The 22,500-nt window shown below is 36.4% G+C and overlaps 2 protein-coding genes across 3 annotated transcripts in view; one reads left to right on the top strand and one right to left on the bottom strand.

The window, feature by feature from the left end:
- Positions 1 to 11,283, top strand: part of cmpk (cytidylate kinase) — a 16,496-nt gene extending 5,213 nt beyond the window's left edge. Inside the window, exons 2-6 of the mRNA XM_056471537.1 lie at positions 895 to 1,041; positions 1,614 to 1,766; positions 1,982 to 2,058; positions 4,325 to 4,421; positions 10,095 to 11,283. Coding sequence (XP_056327512.1) covers positions 895 to 1,041; positions 1,614 to 1,766; positions 1,982 to 2,058; positions 4,325 to 4,421; positions 10,095 to 10,136 — 516 coding nt within the window. The 3' untranslated portion in view covers positions 10,137 to 11,283. The remainder of the gene's footprint in view (positions 1 to 894; positions 1,042 to 1,613; positions 1,767 to 1,981; positions 2,059 to 4,324; positions 4,422 to 10,094) is intronic.
- A 3,851-nt stretch (positions 11,284 to 15,134) lies between these two features.
- The window catches only part of bcl6ab (BCL6A transcription repressor b), a 14,823-nt gene continuing 7,457 nt past the window's right edge, over positions 15,135 to 22,500 (bottom strand). For both annotated transcript variants that reach the window (XM_056471526.1, XM_056471517.1), the window contains exons 8-9: positions 22,460 to 22,500; positions 15,135 to 15,759 (exon numbers count right to left, since the gene is read on the bottom strand). The exon at positions 22,460 to 22,500 is cut by the window's right edge and continues 97 nt beyond it. In XM_056471526.1, coding sequence (XP_056327501.1) covers positions 15,631 to 15,759; positions 22,460 to 22,500 — 170 coding nt within the window. In that variant the 3' untranslated portion in view covers positions 15,135 to 15,630. The remainder of the gene's footprint in view (positions 15,760 to 22,459) is intronic.

Below are 22,500 nucleotides of genomic sequence, written 5' to 3'. Positions count from 1 at the left end.
TACTCTCTGCTTGGTCTGTGTCAGAGTCGTACATGTACGACTGAATGGTGATCCTCTCTTCTTCTCCGTCTGCCTGTCAGACTCTGTTGCAAACGCAGAGCGGGTGAGCTCATGGCCCCGCCCCCTTGTTACGTTGGCGGGAAGCCGAAACTAATTTACATGTGAAGCAACACACCCATAAATCAGCGAACTGTGGACACGCCCCCAACATGACACTTTTTAACACATTATAATAAAAAAATCTGAATTGTGTTTTAAACTGAACCTAAACTGGCACACTCAGAAGAACCATAATATTAATATTAAATCATAAAAAAGGGGTAAACTATGTTCCTTTTAAGAACACATTTCTAAACATAATAGTTTTATTAACTAATTTCTAATAATTGAATTCTTTTGTCTTTCCTATCATGACAGCACATAACATTTGACTAGATATTTTTCAGGATACTAGTATTCCGCTTAAACTGCAATTTAAAGACTTAACTAGGTTAATTATTCAAGTAAGGGTAATTATCCAAGTCATTGTATAACAGTGGTTTGTTCTGTAGACAGTCAAAAAATACTGCTTAAAGGGGGCTAATACTATTGACCTTAAAATGGTTTGTAAAAAAGTTAAAAACTGCCTTTATTCTAACCGAAATAAGACTTTCTCCAGAAGAAAAAATATTCAAGAAAATACTGTAAAAGACTGCGTTCTCTGTTAAACATAATTTGGAAAATGTTTGAAAAAGAAAAAAATTCACAGGAGGGCAAATCATTTTGACTTCAACTGCTCAACCTACCTCTTTATTTCTCTCTGTTTATATAAACAGTTTTCTTTATATGAAACTGATGATCTAATCGATTGGATTGCATTGTGCTGCACTGAAGCTACTGCTCTTTTTGTCTCAGAACTACAGTTACACTCACCTGTCCGCTGGAGATCTCCTGAGAGAGGAGCGCAGCCACACCAACTCTGAGTTCGGCCAGCTTATTGACAGCTTCATCAAAGAGGGGAAGATAGTTCCTGTTCAAATCACCATCAACTTACTGAGGAAGGTGGTTACATTCCTTTGTCCTGTTTTACAAGCCTTTTCAGTTCAGGCATGGTAATTGTAGAAGAGAATCTGATTGTTAGCCTTTGACTTTTTGAAACTTAAGAGGAGAGTTCACCCAAAAATCAACCCTGCCTTATCATTTACTCTCTCTTGTGGTTTTAAACTGTTATGAGTTTCTTTATTCCGTTGAACACAAAAGGAGATTGTTTGAAAAATGCTGGAAGCTGGCACCCATCGACTTTCATAGTAGGAACAAAATCACTATTGAAGTCAATGGGCGCCAGCTACTAGCATTATTTTACATTTATTTTTTGTGTGTTCAACAGAATAAAGAAACGTATCAACATTCAGAACAAGTGAAGGATGTGTAAATGATGGCAGTATTTTCATCATTGGGTGAACTACCCCTTTAAAAGCAAAAATTAGCAGTTTTAATATTGGTAGGATCGTTCAAAGCCTATATATGGTCAATTCATAATCCTGATCTAGTTGTACATCAGCATTTTATCTTATCCAGAAAATGAATGCCTTCAGACATGTGTCTTTACTGAAAGTGTTATGTGTATTTGGCAGGCAATGGAAGAGACTATGAAAGCTGATGAGAAGAAGTTCCGCTTTCTTATCGATGGCTTCCCACGGAACCAAGACAACCTGCAGGGCTGGAATACTGAGATGGATGGGAAGGCAGATGTCAAGTTTGTTCTTTTCTTTGACTGCAGCAATGAGGTGAGTAGGAGCTTAGGTTTTGCGAGTTTATATACTTATTTATTTATTTATTGTACAACTTTTATGCTTGATTAAAGATCTAATTATAGATTTTCAGTGAAGTTTCACATGATCATCACTTTTTATGAGCGGCCACTCTCATTGTATTATGCACACGCATATGCAATTATACATTTGTGTATGTGTATGTATAATTAGCTTTATCTGTGTTTCAGGTATGCATCGACAGATGTTTAGAGCGGGGAAAGAGCAGCGGACGCACTGATGATAACAGAGAAAGTCTAGAGAAAAGGTACTTCCTCCTTATAACTGCATGTAGCGACTTTTCTAATAGCCAGCCCCTTCAGAATTTTGGCTTCTCTGATTGCAGAATTAAAAGTAAAATCAAAAAAATGTCAGAGGAGCTTACCATTTTTACAAATGGCTCACTTTGTGAGGCATCATCCAGCACTCGCATCCAGTCAAGCTTACTTGAAGTGGACAATCCAGAGCTAAACTTCTAGATGGTACAACTATGTCACTTTTAGTTAGTGAACCACCACCTCAAATCATGGAGGATGGTAAATCAATTATATGAGTCAACTGCTGTGTATTGTCTAGTATGGTTACCCATACTGGAAATATTGTCTCTGTTTTTGACCCATCCAAGTGCACACACAAGTGAGAGCACACACAAACACAGTTATAAGCATGTAAATCTAAGTTATTGCTCTAATTCTCCCAGTAATCTGTAAGCAATAGCTGTTAATGGTTAGGTGCCTCGCTCAAGGGTATCGAAGGTGGAGAGAGTGTGGTTCATTCTCTCCCCTACTATCAATTTCTGCCGGGACAGAGAGTTGAACCTGCAACATTTCAATTCCAAGCCAACTGCCCCGTATTTTCTATTTTCAATAGTATAGCAGACTACTTGCATAATAAGAATTGCTCTAATTCACCCAATAATCTGTCTAATCAGATTTAATTTGATGTGAGCAAAACAGAATGCACTGCAACGCTGATACACTGAACACAAAAACATGTTTGATTAAAAACTCATTTTATAAAACTATATATATATGATGTTTAACAGAGCAAGGACATTTTCACAGCATGTCTGATAATATTTTTTCTCCTGGAGAAAGTCTTATTTGATTTAGAATCAAAGCAGTTTTTAATGTTTTATGCACCATTTTAAGGTCAAAATTATTAGCCTCTTGACCCTAATTTTTTATCGATAGTCTACAGAACAAACCATCGTTATACAATAACTAGTCTAATTACACTAACCTGCCTAGTTAACCCAATTAACCTACTTAAACCTTTAAATTTAATTTTAAGCTGTATAGAAGTGTCTTGAAAACATCTAGTGAAATATTATTTCCTGTCATCCTGGCAAAGATAAAGGACATCAGTTATTATAAGTTATTAAAGCTATTATGTTTAGAAATGTGTTGAAAAAAATGTTCTCTCCGTTAAACAGAAATTGGGGAAAAAGTAAACAAGGGGGCTAATAATTTAGGGGGGGGCTAATAATACTGATATATGTATATTTATATATATGTACATATATTCATTTATTGTAAATCTGTTCTTAGCTAATACAACCTGTATATAATGTTGATAGTACATCCATCTGTAAATATCACCATAGTTTTTCTATAACTGCACTTTATAACTTATACCTGTATCCCGCACTTGCTGCTATTGCACTGCTGGTTAGACCGAAACTGCATTTCGTTGCCTTGTACTTGTACATGTGTAATGACAATAAAGTTGAATCTAATCTAATCTAATATATAATATAAAAGATATATAAATAAAAGTTTTGTATATATATAAAAGATTTGTGGGGCCTGTACTCATATATGCTGAGCACTGTATAAATGCACTCAAGCCTATCATCTAATGTTATTTAATATTAAGTGTCTGTGTAATATGCATTTTAAAAAAAATACATTTTCAATGCTTGTATATCGTTTTATTCCATAGTGGAGAGACTATTAATATCTTTATCATTGCTTTTGATTTTGCAAATGCCTTACTAAAATGTCTACAAACTTGTAAAACTGATTCAAGATCAGGTAAAACCAATGAAATCTGTTCAGTGATTTACCACTGGGGGGCGATGTGAGTGAACCCGCATGATTCATGTGGATTTCATGGTGTTATACACAGTGGTGAACCATTGTCTTTTCTAAACATTTTGAATCAGTAATGATGTAACACAATCCTGTTTAGTGAAACGTGCCATCTTGCCAATTTGATAGTGCTCTGAACCACTGATTTGAAACATAAGTTGGTAAAGGTTTAAGCTTCAAAAGCGACCATCATGATCTTGATGGCTTTACAAAAATGTTGTCCGTGTATAATTTCTCAACAAAACAACACAAGGCATGCTGCGAATAATCTCAAGAAAAACTGCCTGACACAAAAATCGGACAAATCTCCAGAGAAATCCTGAAGAAACTGTTAGCATAATTAGTTGCACCTAAAATGTTTCTGTCACAAGGACTAATCTGCGGGTTGCATATTTGATCCCCTCTGAATAATTCTTGAAAAATTTGTTGTTACCGTGTCAGGATCCAGACGTACCTGCAGTCCACACGGCCCATTATAGAGCTGTACGAGAAGCAAGGAAAAGTGCAAAGGATTGATGCCTCCCGATCTGTGGATGAGGTACGGCTGTTTTGATCTTTCTTCATTAGTGTGTGTATTCGCAGTGCTGCTTGAAAGTTGGCGAAAGTAATTTGAACAAAATAAGAGAGCTTAAATAAAATGAATGCTATTTTTTAAGTTCTTTCCTGAGTGATACTTTATTTAAAAAAATCACACCTCAGAAAAATATAATCTCTTTTTATTATTATCTGGGTCATTATCACTATAACAGGGGTCACCAATCTCAATCCTGGAGGGCCGGTGTCCCTGCAGAGTTTAGCTTCAACTTGCCTTAACACACCTGCCTGGACGTTTCAAGTATACATAGTAAGACCTTGATTAGCTTGTTCAGGTGTGTTTGATTAGAGTTGGAGCTAAAATCTGTAGGGCACCGGCCCTCCAGGAACAAGATTGGCGACCCCTGCACTATAAAGTGCCTTTGAGACATCACAATTTTCAAAGAAAGATTGAAACTTTTGATTTAACCACAGTTAACCACTAGTATTAATTTGACCTAGCCTAAATAATCTGCAAGCAGAAAAGCTGTAAACAAACCTCAAATTGTGTCAACCCTATCATGGACAAATTCAAAGTAGTATAAGTATATCTTCATTGCAGTGTGATTATAAAATGTATATTTTCAGAAAGGTTAATGTGTACCTTTACCAACCCAACTTGTTAGATTATAGAAAAAGTCTATTTATATTAATGAAATAATGAACAAAACATTCATTTCCCAATAGAATATGCAATCGCTGCATGTTCCTTTCAAAATAAAACCCAAAATCTAAAACATTTTGTCAAACTTTCAAACAATATTAACTGGCCCTTATTGGTTTATTAGGAAATCACACAAGATGTTTTGCTGAGGTTATAAATCATTTGTTTATTGTCATAAAAACAAGATTACAGGTTGGACATTGGCATGACAGGGTGGACAAAGGCTTTAATTAGTGAACTAAATATGGAGGAACATTTGAAAAACATCAGACACAACAAGAAATATGAAAGGGGATAAAAGGGTTGTAAAAGTTTTCAAGAATTCAACTGCTGATTTCACCAACTACTGCAAACCATTGAGCCACCACACCGCCTCTTTTGTTATCAATTAGGTTTCATCAATATGCAAATTAATGGGAAAATAAACGATTATTGTCCTGTAAATTGAACTAAATTTGCTCATGAATGTAAATCTGTACGTTGCATTGAAGGAGCGAAGGAGTGTTGGAAGCAACTTAAGTTAAACACCTTAATGCAGTGTTTCCCAACCCTGTTCCTGGAGGCACACCAACAGTACATATTTTGGATGTCTCCTTTATCTGACCCATTCTTTTCAGGTTTTGGAGTCTCTTCTGATGTTATGATAAGATTCAGGTGTGTTTGATTAGGGAGAGGTTGAAAATGTGGACTGTTGATGTGCCTTCAGGAACAGGGTTGGGAAACACTGCCTTAATGATACATGTTTTCTCAGAATAAGGTACATAATTAGATTACAGATGTTCACAGAAATGTAGAATTACTTAGGGCTGTGTTTTTATTTCAAACAGTCAATGAGCTCCATTATATGGACTTTAAAAGGATACAGGATATTGCCAAAAGGTTTGTATTGTCCACTCATGTATTGCATCTACTGGTGTAGTATGCGTGTCTGTAAGTGTTGTAACATATAAACATTAACTAATTAACAATAAAATATGAAATAAATAAAGTGTCAATAACAAAGCATATAACTTGTGCTTCACATAAACAATAACCTGTCACAAATCCTGCCTTGACAGGGTGGACATTTTTGGCTAAAGATAGCATTTATTTAACACAGGCTGTACCTGCAGCTAGTAAAGTGTTTCCCTGTTTAAGCTCTTTGTAATTCAGTTTAAAAGCTATATTTTTGGTTTCTGATTATTCTTTTAGATTAATTAATATTTCACTATGACAGGGTGGACATGTTAAGCTTGACAACATTCAGTTTCACACACAATATGAGGAAAAATAGGAAACATAAGTGTAGACAGCAGATGTTTTAACCTCCTCTCAAGAAAGGAAAGATAGGCATGGGGATGTCAATGAGCACATCAGAGGGCTTCTTAAAGGGGCATTTACCACATCATGACAGGGTGGACAGTAATTTCAAGGACAAGTGCAAAATGATTAATAATATTATGAAAACAAAATAAAAGTGATCAAAATTACTCATTTTGTCAAATAATTTAAGACAATACAAGTATTTAAAAGTCTTTTTATTTGATCTAATTTACATACTTTACAGACTCACTGAGGTAGTGTGTGGGACAAGGCAAAATCATGTCCATTCAATGAAAGAATTTGGCAAAAATTGACAAAAACATATTTTAAAACACTTATAATTCTACCTGCATGTGTGTAAAGGTTTACCCAATCATATTAAAATCATCAGAATGTTGTTATTTCGCATTGTTCATATAGGACTGATTCAATTTTGTGGGACATCACAGGCACTTTATAGTAATAATGACCCATCTCTTGTATGATCTCTTTATGAATTGGGTACGCTAAATTGTCTGTAGTGTGAATGGGAGTGTATGGATGTTTCCTAGTGATGGCTTGCAGCTGGAAGGGCATCCGCTGCGTAAAATATATGCTGGATAAGTTGGCGGTTCATTCCGCTGTGGTGACCCCAGACTAATAAAGGGACTAAGCCGAAAAGAAAATGAATGAATGACTGATCTCTTTATTTAGTTGATTGCTAATTATGCACATTTTTATCAATTTTTATATCCGCAAAAAGTACACAAACTTTTAAAGAGCCCCTATTATGGATTTTTGAAAATGACCTTCCATGTAGTGTGTAACACAGCTCTAAGTGAAGTAAAATATCCAGCTAAGGCTTAAATCTGAAAGTGGACAGTGTTTAAAACTATTGATTCATCAATAAAAGAGTCGACTCATAGTGGTTCGAATGAATCGTCTTGATAACGAGTCTTTAGCCGTTTCGGTGTGACGTGGATACATAACATAAGCCCGGGAAAATTGAAACCTGCGGTCCCGCCCACTAACAAAGCAGCAAAGAAATAGAGGACGACAGATCCCAGTTGAATCAAGTCATGAAGACGCTGTGCTCAGCTGGATATTGTGTGAGGGAAAGTTAGTGTTATTTTCTCTACCCAAAGATGAAGCTGTGAAGAGTCAGCGCTGTTCCTGTCATTTTTCTGACAAGTGTTTCAGCAATCTACATGCTTACAACAGGAGATTAGTCGGACGTTTGTTAAAGGAAGGATTAGAAAAGACTACTGATATATGAGACTTTGACAGAGCTCGACAGGAACTTTATCAGTACACAGCTCATGGATCAGTTTCTTCCTCCGTTTCACAAGTGTAAGTAAATGGTTGCCTCTTCGTTTACTCTAGCTTGCAAATTATTTATTTAATTGCGTTTTGTTCCTTGTAACTGCGTATCTCTTGTAATCTGGTTAACTCTTTACATTCTCATATCACGTCTAAAGCCACGTTGAAAACGCGACGTGTGTTGCTTTGTTTACAGATTTAAATGCGTTTGTGAGCTCAAGATCTACTGCCGTTTGTCGTTGCAATGGCCACCGTCAGCTGATCGTACACACGTGCAGCGATTTAAGGTTCAGAATAGTTTCGCTTTTCCCGCTGTGTGGATTAATACTGAATGTGTGTCATGGTTAAGAACAGAGCAATATGCTGGTGTTTAACTGCACTTGTTTTAATGCACTCATGCACACACAAAAAATCCGGGAGATTGGGGGGTTAGGTTCGTGGTGAGATGTCTGAATAACACCATTGAGAATTGGGTACTGTGTACTGTGGTAGTAAGTTAACTACTATGAAGCGCATTTCGGGCGTCCACTGCGATCAGATCCAATACCAATGTTGGCAACCCGGGTGGTTTCACAGAGCGTACCAAAATGCTGAGCACCGGGGGAGGGGCTCGTTTAAATTACGGGAGTTTTCCGGGATAAATAACAAAATGGGTGGGTGGCTGGAGATGGTTGGAGAGTGTTGGCAGGCATGCTCACACATACACTCTGCACTCTGACTACTTCAAAATTGTTGATAAGCCATGGTGGCCATTTCACTCTGTCTCGCACTGAACGCTGTCGACCAATCGCAACAGACTGTCATCTGTCCAATCAGCGCAGATTAGCTTCGCGCTAAGGAGGGGTTTGAGAACAAATGAATCGCTGAATGAATCATATGGGAGTCACTGGGATAATTTGGTAAAAATAAATGCAGATTATAAGACAATGAAAGTGTTTTTGACCTTGCATGCATATTAGCTTGTTGTTGAAGACCCATAAAACCAAAATATGACCCATTTAAATGTATAATAGGGGCTCTTTAAGCAGCACTGTCTATGAGGGATTCTATAATAAGGGATATTCTATAATTGGAGATACTAATCTCTAAAAATGCTCTCTAATTATTAGAAACCGATTCCATTTTAAAAATTAAGTGACTTTTATTTATTTTTTTGTTTGCTCTTCATCAGGGTTTCGAAGCTTTTTGCTCCCTGTTGTTTGTTTGTTTCTTGCCTTAGAGATAGGGTCGGATTACAAAGGTGCTCCTGCTCACGAAGCCTGTTTTTAACTAAGGCGGGGTTTGCTGTTGGCCGCTTACTTGAGGCAGTTGTAGTAGGGAGTGTGAAAATAAGCGGAATCACTGTAAAATAAATTCCACTGTTATATTATCTTGATGAGCACGCTTGCTGTATTGCTGCTTTCATTTCGGATGAGTGCTTTAAAGGCGGCCTATAATGACGAAATCACTTTTATAAGGGGTTTAAACAGTTGTGTGTGTTTTTTATAATCACACTTGATGATAAAAAAGGTCTGCAGTCACACTTGGATTGACATCCCTTGGGTTGAAACCACCACAATTGGGCTGTATACATAGGGGTACATAAAAAAATGTACTCTTATTTACGCATCAGCATATTAGCTTGAACATACATCCTACAACACTGTCTGTAAATGTCCCTATTATCAGACAGGTCATCAGTTATATAGTGTCCTATGCGTTTAACCTCCTTGCGTATTTTAAGAACAGCACCAGACAGAGCAAACTCAGCAAATGCAGGTCCTCCTATTCCTGCATGATTATCATAATAAAACTCATCCTTGTATTATATTCGATGTCAAAATCTAAGCCATATTGAGAGCAGATGCCCAATAGGTTACAGAAGAAAGCATTTTAGCATTTTTTAGGGCATAAAGAAAGCAAAACGGTGACTGTTTTCATTGTTTGTGTTATTAGAAGAGTTAAGAGCTGACATATCAATATTTGCTGGAACAGTCACACCAGATCAAAACATTTGTTATTCTGACAAGAACATTTTTAAATGAGAATGTTTTTCATTCAAACTGGGAGGAAATATGATCTCATCTTTATAAAATAAAACAAATATTAGCATTTTTCTAATACAGATTGAAGTAAAAAAAGACTGATAGTATTTTCTTTTATATTAATAATTTATAATGTAGTGCGCAAAAAAATCAACAAAAAATGGAAACCATCACTAAAAAATAACAGCAAATTATTATTATTATTATTATTATTATTATTATTATTATTATTATTATTATTATTATTATTATTATGAATACTGTGATATAGTAATAATAATGCAAAACATTCATAATAATGCAGTAAAACATCTGTTCAACATTTCATTTTGCTTTCTTTCCCCCCCAGGTGTTTGCAGATGTCAAGAACATTCTGGAGAAAGACGACTAAACTTCAGAAAACCAAAATCCTTGAAAAGGAAGGTGTCTGTAGTGTTATGCCTTCTTCATGTATCAATTTACACATTTTTACTCATGCGGCAGTGAAATAGGGGTTTTTTTAGACGTAAGAGTGTGTGCTCATATCCGTGTTTGTAAGTCTGAAAGGAAAACGCTTTGTTGTTGAGCAAACAGTCCATATTTGCTCAGCATTACACCGAAGAGGAACAAATATTTCAGCAGAGAACCTAGCAAGCTTGAGCAATAACATTCGAGGCACTTATACAGAAACACATCATGCTAACCTTGAAGATAATTTCATCATCACACGCGAGAGATGTTTAGAAACGCATTAAGCCCTGCGTTTTTATTGGTTTCTGCACTTAAGTAGTGAGAGATTCTATGTGACCAACAGATTACCAGGCCTTTTTTTCTGTAACGTTGTATCTGCTCATGTTGTTCCTCATTGTTTTCCATAGTAATCCACAGCAGGCTCTGAGGACCTATTGCTGGCCGCTCAACAACAGAGAAGTGTTTTAGCTGTATGATTGTTCTTTTATTGTATTTTCCATACTAGATTCCAAACACATGCCATCTTTGCTCAGGCAGTAGATTTTACGATGCGGGAAGCTCACGGGAAGCTCATGCTTTTATTTTGGTTGTCTCGGCATCCTTGGGGTTGTTTGTGAATAAACCGAATTTGTCGTATTGATGTGACGATTCAGTCTGTGTTCAGACTGTGTCCACAAATGACATAAGAAATATCAAGGATGACAAAAAAAATAAACGTTCTGGTTTGGAATGTCTGCTGACTCAACGCATTGAATACTTCACTCGCATTACTGTCTCTTTCAGGGTTTTTTAAATGTCATTTGTGGGATTTTCAATTACTTTTACTTAAAATGATTCGTTTTCAGAACATAATGTTGAAAATTCTGAGCTTGTTCTGATTTCTTAAGTTAATTTGATTCTATTTTTATTTAGATTTCTTTTATTTTACAATCATTCCTTAAATAATGCGTAAAAAGCGTATCGCAGTTTCCACTAAAATAATGTTTATAATATATTGATAAGAAGTTACAACAAATACAAACTGTGGTCTTTGCGGCTTCCAATGATTGTGAAAAGGCTAAGAAATAAAACAAACGGTTGTCTGTGCCCACATGGTGTCTTTTTTTTAAAAACGGTGCTCTTTCATCCCGCCATAGCAGCATTCATTAGGCCAAAGGCCATCTGAGTGAAGAGCAACAGTTCTTGCTTCGTTATTTTCAGCATCATGTTTAGAGAAAATGAACAATAAATACAAACAATGTATGAACTCCTGGAGTGTTTCCAGTGTTGTGTGCATTACTACTGGCATGTTTAATTTTCATAAAGAATTTGAGCAGCTGTGTGTACAGTGTATCCGGAAAGTATTCATAGTGCTTCATATTTTCCACATTTTTTATGTTACAGCCTTATTCTAAAATGGATTAAATTCATTTATTTCCTCAACATTCTACACACAATACCCCATGATGACAAAGTGGAAAAAAATTTGTGAAATTGTTGCAAAAAATCACATGTACATCAGTATTCACCGCCTTTGCTCAATACTTTGTTGATGCACCTTTGACAGCGATTGCAGCCGCAAGTCTTTTTGAATATGATGCCACATGCTTGGCACACCTGTCTTTGGGAATTTTTCTTTCCTGTTTTTCAAGCTCTATTAGGTTGGATGGGAGGCGACGGTGTACAGCCATTTTCAGATCTCTTCAGAGATGTTCAATAGGATTTAGGTCTGGGCTCTGGCTGGGCCACTCAGTAACGCCTGGCATCACTCCAAAGAGTTCAATTTTAGTCTCATCAAACCAGAGAATTTAGTTTATTATGGTCTGAGAGTCCTGAGAGGCCACTCTACCATACAGGCCTGGTTGGTGGATTGCTGCACAGATGGTTGTCCTTCTGTAAGGTTCTCCTCTCTCCATAAAAGACTGTTGGAGCCACGACAGAGTGATCATCGGGTTGTTGATCACCTCCCTGACTAAGGCCCTTCTCCCCCGATCACTCAGCTTAGATGGCCGGCCAGCTCCAGGAAGAGTCCTGGTGGTTCCAAACATCTTCCACTTACGGATGATGGAGACCACTGTGCTCATTGGAACTTTCAGAGCAGCAGAAATTTTTCTGTAACCTTCCCCAGCCTTGTGCCTCAAGACAATTCCTTTGTCTTCATGCTTGGTTTGTGCTTTGACATGCAATGTCAACCCTGGGACCTTATATAGACAGCTGTATACCTTTTCAAATCATGTCCAATCAACTAAATTTACCACAGATGAACTCCAGTTAAGCTGCTAAAACATCTCAAGAATGATCAGTGGAAACAGAATGTACCAGAGCTCAATTTAGAGCTTCACGGCAAAGGCTGTGAATACTTCTGTACGTGTGATTTTTCAGGTTTTTTATTTTTAATACATTTGCAAAAATTTCAAAAAATCCTTTTTCACATTGTCATAATGGGGTATTGTGTGTAAAATGTTGAGGAAATAAATGAATTTAATCCATGTTGGAATAAGGCTGTAACATAATAAAATGTGGAAAAAGGGAAATGCTATTAATACTTTCCGGATGCACTGTATGTGTGTGTGCTCTGAGACAGAGCAGCTGTGATTGACCAAAGTATAGCTGCGATCGAAGTTATTCAAATCTCTCAATATGCACAGCATTCTATTGAATGTCCCAATCTTGAGAAAACAGTTCAACCAATGCTATATTCATTAGCATATAGCAAATGTGCATATGTTCAGTCATTCTGAAGAGATAGTTTTAAAGTTGTGATTTTTGTTATGCAAAAAATTAGGAACCACTTGCTGTGAAAATGTGAATACTTTTAACAAATTCATTTTTATTTTATATATATATATATATATATTAGTACTGTTCTGAGTAAGATATTTGACATTAAAGATGTTTACATAATTCAAAACACAAAAACACAGGTGAAATTATTCAAATAACCTATTGCAAAAAATTTGTTACCCTTGGTTCTAAATACTGTGCAATTACCTCAATGATCTATGACTGCCTGCTGTTCTTGAGAACAATCCTCCATGTCCTGCAGATTCTTCATGGTTTTTTTGGTATTTTTTCCAGCAGCCACTATGATTTTGAGATCCATCTTTTCACACTGAGGATGATTGGGGGACTCAAACACATCTATTAAAAAAGGTCCAAACGCTTACTGATGCTCCAGAAGGATACACAGTGCATAAAGAGCTGTGGTGATAACTTTTAACAGGAAGAAGATGTCCAAATTGTTCTTTTTATTTGTCGTTGTAATACAGGTTTATGTCCATTTGGCACTGCCTTTTGGAAGCAACAAATAATTCAAACAAATTAAATACAATTTAATTTGATTGTTTTCTTTCTGGAGCATCAGTACGCATTTTAAACCTTTTAAAAACAGTTTTAAAAGTCCGTCTATTGTCCTCAGTGTGAAAAAATGGATCTCAAGTTCATTAAAAAAGGGTTAAAATATGCAAAAGATGCTTGAAAACTGAAGAACCTGCAGGACATGGAGGAGTTTTCTAAAGATCAGTAGAAGTTTAACTGTTCAGAAGAAACAAGTAACTCAGGAACAGCCATCACAAAGCAAAAACAAACAACAACAAAATAACAGATCATCCAGGTAACCACACGCAGTATTCTAAATGAGCAGTCAGTCCAAGGACAGGGGTTAGTTCACACAAAAATTATGCTATTACTTGCCCTCATGTTCTAATCCCCTGAAACCCTCTCCGAGAGCTCTCTTAGCTTCCACAGACAGTCATTAGATGTTCAAAAAAGGGAACTAAAGACATTGTCAAAACATTCCATGACTTCAGTGGTTCAGCTGTGATTATCAGAAGCTCTAAGAACACATTTGTGCACCAAAACAGCTTGTCACCAATGTCTTACGTATCAGATCAGGGTGCATGTTTACTATGTTTATGTTTTGCGCTGCTGACACGTGGAAAAAAAGTTGTACTGCCGTAGTGCTGACCTGACGTCCCTTACAAAAAATGACTGCAGTTTTTTTTAAAGAATACTGCAGTTTCTTAAGGAAATACCGCAGTTTTAGTTAACTTCTGGAAAGTAGTTTTTTGGACACAAAAAAGCTGTGTTATTTAAGTATACTGCAGTATTACTGCAATTCAACTGAAGTGCTACAATACAACCAACTGCAGTACATTTACCTGAATTACTACTACAGTACAACTGCTGTACAACTACTGTAATAGTACTGAAGTAATACAACCACTATAATGTAGTACAACTACTGCAATGGTACAGAGGTACTACAACTACCAAATGCAGTACTGCTACTGCAATACATGTTAAATAATTGATTAAACTAAGGTACATAAGTATTAAAAGTGCACTTTAGTTTTGTTATGTATTGCAGTATTGTAGATTCATATTTGTAGTTAGTTATACTTCTGAAAAGTGCAATACAATATATTGTGGTAGAATTTAGTTTCTTATGGTCTGAGAGTCCTTCAGATGCCTTTTGGCAAATTCCAGGGGAGTGGCTTTCGTCTGGCTTTCGTTCTGCGGTTCTGCAGCTGGACCAATAGGACGGTAATGTATGTGTACCACATGCACAGGTACTGTATGTGATGTGATTAAAATATATGAATGTAATGTATGCAATATGATGTAATTAAAATATCTTTTTGTTTGGTTGTTTTGGTTTCCTCAGTACTAAACATGCTTTTGCACATTATGAAATAGCATGAAAAATAGTGGAATAAATATGACAAGACATAAAGAGAAAACAGAGTTTGCTAATTGTCCATTACCTAAACATGACATTGTAGCTTCACAAAAAACATTTGTGGCCATCTTTGAATCATTAACATAATTCTATAAAGATTTACAATATCAAAATGGATCCCTATGTAAATAAAAGAATACAAAAGTAATAATAACAGAAGTTTACACACATTTGTTTGGTATCAAACATTTAATTGCAAGAACCGTTGCCCCCCCCCCCCCCCCAGTACCAAAAACAACTGTACAAACATGTAAATGCAGTATAATTATCAGACAGAGCTTAAAACATACATTTGCCAGCTTCCAATGCAGAGATTTAATTCAACATTCCTACTGCAACTGCATCATTTCTGTACCAGTCTTCCCATTGTATATTATACATGATTTAAAAGGGAGCGAAACCATGTTCGTGATAAAAAATAAATAACAAACATACAACATTATTCAAATTCACACAGCAGTCTGTACCAACAAGAACTTGATTTACAATGTTTGAAGGTCAGTGTTTATATTATTATAAACCAACATGCAGCGAGAACCACATCGTGCTGGAGAACTACAGTAGTCCTTCATATCTGAGAAATAATCTTCACCATCTGAGTAGCACAAAGATTGGCATCGCAAATAGCTGAGCGGGCATCTGTATTGCTTGATGTCTCCTTTAGCATAGCTTTCCTTATAAATGGGTGTTGATTCTGAGGAGTCCACGCGGGAGCTTATGGACTGGTCAGCTCCGGTCTGGTTCTGCTGTATTGGACTTTGGTGTTGGTGATGGCCCCGTGTTTCTGCCGCAGATGCAGACGCAGCTGACTCTTGTGACGGAAACGCAGGTCGCAGTTTTCACACTGAAATGAGAAATCAGCAGTTTTACTTCACTTGCTTTGGAAACACTTCACAATAACAGTGCATGAATAATGATGTATTAATATGTAAACTCAGCATTACTTTATTATGGACTAATGATGAGCTGATGTATGCGCTAATCCTAAACTAACTTTAACTACAACATGAGTCAGATGAATTCATGTGTGAAAAATGGCTACCTTAATTACTTGTTAGTACATTATTGTTTGTTAATTAATGTATTAATTACCACATTAGTTTATGCTTAATTTAACAATCATGAACTCATGATATGTTAACATATAATTACGTCATGACTTTACTTGGAGGGGCACATCATCATTAATCCATTCTTAACTACTCATGAACTCTTTTGGCTCGTTTCCACTGACTGGTACGGTACGGTTCGGGTCGGTACGGGTCACCTTTATCAGGCTTGCGTTTCCACTAACAAGGGTACCCTTTTGGTGGGCGTGGTGTATGACAGAAAGTTTCAGTCGACGTCATTCTCGCTCGAGGAAATGTCTACAATAAAGCTGTATGGGTCGTTCACATATCATATGAAAAGCACAACACAGATGCTTCATACACATAAATACTTGTGTAGAAATGTTCATTACTAACTTTTCAATGAACATGAGTTGATTATAACTGCAGATCAAAGACAGTGCGAAACAGCCTACTGTAACGTCTGTAATTATATTAAATAATTAAATAAATGAACATATATAAACACATACAGCCCCTTACAGTCTCCGATATGTTACCAACTACAGAAGAACTACATATAACAGACATTTCGTCCGTATTTAGGTTCAAAACAACACAAAATATAGCCCACAGTCGGTGAAAACCTCTTATCTGTGTATGTAATCTTCACCAGCTCATGTAGCCTCTGTTAGAGAGTAACTCCATCTTTCTGAGTTCATATTAGTCCAAAAGGTGATGATAATAAGTTAGTTATACATGGCATTTTGTTCATGTTTGGTGAAAAATAATGTGCTCCTTTTTTCCGGCTTCTCCTTTGTTTCTTCACGCTTCACTCTCGCGTTTGTCAGTGTCTGACTGGATCGGGTCAATAATCAAGCGCAGGTTATTATCATCAGCTCAAGAAGTTTGTTATTTCAGATATAATGTTAGACGCGCGCGAGCGCAAGCAAGAAAGTGAAACCGCTCGCAAAAAACTATGGGGCACAGGGTAAATCTGCTCTTCTTCTTGGCTTTGTGGCCGTTTATCCAGACGACGACAAGGTTTGTTTGAGCCCAGATCGACCATGCCTCGTTATTATATTTATTTATAATTCCTTAATCTCTCGCTGTGTATTTCAAACATGGCGGGTTTTTTGTTTTTATTCTGGCTTGTTGCGTAAGCGAATGACGTATCTCTGTAAACCAATAGCGTTCAGCTGCGCGTGTGGCTCCGCCTTTTGGTACCCTTTCTCGTGTTTGGTACCCTTTCGAAAGAGTGCCGAAAAAGTGGTACAGTACGGTACGGTTCGGTACGCTTTTTGACAGTGGAAACGGCCATAAAAGCATACCAAACCGTACCGTACCGTACCACTCAGTGGAAACGGGCCATTTATGCACATCCGTCTAGTGTGTTTACACTGAATAACAATAGAAAAGTGTTCTGTAAACATCAGCATGAACAGGAGTTCATGAGTAGTTAAGGATGATTTAATGATGATGTGCCCCTCCAAGTAAAGTCATGACATAATTATACATTAACAGCTCATGAGTTCATGTTGGCTACATTTAGCTTAAACTTAAATGTTAGTTAATACATTAAGAACATGTACTAACAAGTAATTAAGGTAGCCGTTATTCACAAGTGAGCTCTCGTGACTCATGTTGTAGTTAAAGGGCACCTATGGTAAAAAGTCTACTTTTCAAGCTGTTTGGACAGACATATGTGCATGTATGGTGTATAGACCGTCATATTGGGGTGATATAAGCACACCCAGTGCTTTTTTTTCAATCTAACAACATAAAAAACGGTGGACCAGTTGGAGCGGTTTTCAAACCGACCACTACTTGACGTAGGAGTGCGGTCCCCCCGCCCACCAATATTGATTGACAGGCGCGTCATCATATCCTCAGTTTGTTGATTCACGTCCGCCATTTTCAGCGTGAGTCGAAGCGATATCACTAAAGGAACACGCTAGCTCTATTTTTAGATGCAAGGCTCATTGGGCTCAACACAAGATCAATATTCTCCACAGTATCGCTCTAATCGGAATTATTGGTTGTATCTTTAGGTAGGTTTGCAAACTTGTGTACTTCTCATTGAGTCTACCTTATACTTCAGCCGTTTGCATTTCTCACGATCCCAGAAGCTCGCTGTGATCTTAACTAGCATGCGTTTTAGAATTTTAAACATCGGTTTCTATCAGGGTACACTCAAGTCGACGGCTGGGTGCCGCGGACCGCTGCAGAAACCTATGTTTACAATTCAAAAATGCGTGGCGCGACGATTCGCATCCGGTGCCTCAGTCAAAGTTAATTCAGTGTGCGTGGTTATTAGTTTCTGTGTACAAGAGTATTGTTTGTATTTGCAGTTTTTCTTGTAGTGTTTATTTATGAAGTATTGTTTATGCAGTTTATTGATTTATTTGTTTGATCTGTCTTTATGCATTTTATGATTTAGAAACCAGTCTGATACCATCTGGAAATAATTATGCACTGGCATTAGTGAATAAAACCCAAAGAAATGGATCTTGTTTCTAGTGTTTTGACTGACACTCCATTGTGATACTCCCCTGCGAGTCAGCATTACCTTCCTAATTTCTTACAGTTAATAAAAAATACTTTTGCTGCTTGTTCAAACTATTTAATATGAGTTGAACCAACACAATTCAGAAGTACTTTTTGGGACAACTTAAATGTCTTATACTAAATCTACTTAAATTTGTGAAAACAGTTAAGTTAACTTAATGGATTGGTGTTGGGACAACATCAAAGATTTGAGGGAACCCTGCATTTTTTTTACAGTGTATGCTTTTAAAATAAAACAGGCATACAATTTTCTTGTGGAACATACTTTAGAAAAAAAATGCTTATAAATATGCAGCTGTCACTGAATAAATATTCATCTAAAGAACACATTTTCTCCCCATGTTTTGCAATCGTTGGACTTGTTTTGTTTGCCTTTTTTTGTGAATAAACTAATGGTTCACCCAAAAAAATGAAACTTCCAACTCTGTAAAATGCTGGTAGCTAGCATCCATTGACTTGCCTTTCTTTCCAACTATAGAACTCAATAGACACCAGTACCAGCATTTTTCAACACATTGTCTAATGTGTTTAACAGAAGAAAGAAACTCATGTAAAAAGAGCGAATAAATGACGAGCAATCAGATTATAGAAATTAAATATTCCCATTAAGCAAATCATTTTTATAATTGTATAGGTTATTACACTTGTTTTATCAAATGTTATTTGATTTTAAGACTTTTTTTTTAACTTAGCAGTAACTTCGCGTTCAAATGCTTCTCTTATGTTAACAACTGAAACATTACAATAGCAGTACTAATTAAATACATTAATAATAACAAATTACTGGAACACTACTTCACTAGTCATGGGTGATTTTTGCTCTCATTTGGATGGCTAATTTTGAGGATATCACATTGATCCTACTGGCTAGGGCTGCATGATATTTAAAAAATCTGACGTTGCAATATTTTGTTATTCTGCGATTTAAACAGTTGAAGTCAGAATTATTAGCCCCCCCGCCCCCTAATTTCTGTTTACAGAACAGAGAGATTTCTTTCAACACATTTCTAAACACAATAGTTTTTATAACTCATTTCTAATAACTGATTTATTTTCTCTTTGCCATGATGACAGTAAATAATATTTGACTAGATATTGTTCAAGACACTTCTATACAGCTTAAAGTGACATTTAAAAGGCTTAACTAGGTTAATTAAGTTAGGGTAACTAGGCAAGTTTTTGTATAACAGTGGTTTGTTCTGTAGACTATCGAAAAAACAGCTGAAAGGGGCTGATAATATTGACCTTAATTTTATTTTTTAATTAAAAAATGCTTTTATTCTAGCTTAAATAAAACAAATAAAATTTTCTCCAGAATAAAAAATATTATCAGAGATACTGTAAAAATTTCCTTGCTCTGTTAAACATCATTTGGGAAATACTTAAAAGAAAAGAAGAGAAATTTAAAGGGGGCTAATAATTCTGATTTCAACTGTATATATTCGTTCATTTAGATCGATTGGGGTAGTTTTGAAGGTGATTGAACCATGCATAAAGTATAATAATCAATTTACAAGCAAAGATATGAATAAAATAACAGGGCTTTGTGATTTTTCTGGGGAGTCAAACGTTATTCAAGTGCAGTAATGGCATAGTCAAATGTAAAATAACACTGCAAAGTGTTTGTGTAAATGATCATATACATTAATCTTTAATAGGGTACAATTTCTTGTAACTGAAACTCTGATGCAGTCACAGGCCTTTAAAACACATGCAAATGATAAACTTCCCCTCCATTATGGTTAAACTCTGCAGTGTGTTCTGAACGGTGCCCCCTGGTCAAATATAATAACATATCAACTCAACACTGAACATCCTATGTAACTATGGGGATGTACACATTGGGATATCGTTGCTGAAAAAAAATATTTTGCAGACTATTGGTTTTATATTAGTTATTAGCCAGCTATTTTTACAGCACAACACATTTGTAACGTTTTGATTCCCTGACTAATTCATATACACTTGTACAATCTCATTTTGTACCATTTACTCCTTCCCCAATGACCTTTGAGTTTAGGCATGGGCTTTGGATGCATGCCTCTTTGTAAAAATCAAACATTTTCTACAAATTATATCATATGAATTCCAATAAATTAGCCATTTTTTGCAGTTATGAAAAATAGTTATGTTTTCTCCTGAGATTGGGCTGACTTTGTAAGATTTTCACATTGGCTAAAATCAAGATATCCACATGAGTGAAACGCTACGAAAATGAGAAGTCATCTACAGTACGTTGAATCTTATCAAGATTCTTCCAAAAAACTATTAGCACAATATTCCTCCACATATCTTGGACACGTACATGTGGTTGGACCAACTTCGGGACATTATAATGTTGGAATTATCCACTGCTCGAGTGAACTTGGTACAAATGTGTACACTAAAGGTCTAGACTAGAGCTGCTGACAAAATCTCCATGATTAATGATCAGGACCAAGAATGATTGCCTTATTTTGTATGATTGTATTCTACTGATCTTTTATTCTTGATACTGTACTTGTTACCGACTCTGTCCAAGTCATTCCCCTCACTGGCCAGCAAAGGTCACCATCCCCGGACTTTTAAGCATTACATCATCCATCTAAACTGATTGTGCACACACCTGAACTGAATCTAGTTAGCGACCCACGCTTCCTATATAAGCCACACTCAAACACCAGTTCATTGCGAAGTCTTGTTGAGCCCCGGCCAGCATTACTGAGTGGTCTTTCCTGTCTGATCCTCTGATAATACCCCGGACTGTTTCTGACTCTGAGTTTCCTTCTGCCTGCCCACGACCCTTGCTTTATACGTGGACTCTGAACCACGCTACCTGCCCTCGACCCAAGCCTGTCTAACGGATTCTGAACCACTCCGCCTGCCACTGATCTATGCCTGGTAAATCACTCTGTGTCTGTCAGCCGCCAGCCCCAAGACCATTATTGATTACTGTTGATGTGTGTTCACACTTTAGTGCGTATTGGGATGTTTGTGTGTGACTGTGACTAATAAATACTGCATAATGGATCCCTCTGTGTCAGTCTCCACGTTACAGTACTTTTGTTGCTTTTCTGTTAACTTCTATTCAATGGATACCCCAGTTTAAAGAGACCACAGGGGAGAGAATAGTTGAATGAGCCGGGTTGGTCAGAATTATTAGCCCCCCTTTTAATTTTAGTTTCTTTTTTAAATATTTCCCAAATTATGTTTAACAGAGCAATGAAATTTTCACAGTATGTCTGATAATATTTTTTCTTCTGGAGAAAGTCTTATTTGTTTTATTTCTATTAAAATAAAAGCAGTTTTTAAATTTTTTTAAAAAAATATTTTAAGGTCTAAATTATTAGCCATAAGCTATATATTTTTTTCGATCGTCTACAAAACAAACCATCTTTATACAATAACTTGCCTAATTACCCTAACCTGCTTAGTTAACCTAATTAACCTAGTTAAGCCTTTAAATGTCACTTTAAGCTGTATAGAAGTGTCTTGAAAAATATCTAGTCTAATATTATGTATTGTCATCATGGCAAAGATAAAATAAATCAATTAGAAATGAGTTATTAAAACTATTATGTTTAGAAATGTGCTGAAAAAATCTTCCCTAGGCGCAATAGCCTAGTGGTTAGCGCGTCGACATATGGTGCAGTAGCACGTCAGGGCGTCGCGAGTTCGAATCCCGGCTCGACGACATTTCCCTACCCTTCCCCCCTCTCTCTCTCTCTCCAACTTCGCTTCCTGTCTAAATACTGTCCTATCTAATAAAGGCAAAATGGCCAAAAATAAATCTTTAAAAAATAAAAATAAACAGGGGGGCTAATAATTCAGGGGAGCTAATAATTCTGACTTCAACTGTATGTCATTATATTGTTATTTTAACCTGTACGCTTTGTTAATAATAATAAAATATATGAAAAAAAGTTGGCATAACGAAAAAGTGCTCACATGATAAGGTTTCTCTCCAGTGTGTATTCGTAGATGACTCT

This window comes from Danio aesculapii, chromosome 2 (genome assembly GCF_903798145.1).
Source record: "Danio aesculapii chromosome 2, fDanAes4.1, whole genome shotgun sequence".
NCBI classification, from domain to species: Eukaryota; Metazoa; Chordata; class Actinopteri; order Cypriniformes; family Danionidae; genus Danio; species Danio aesculapii.
This window is presented reverse-complemented; position numbering and strand designations above follow the sequence as displayed.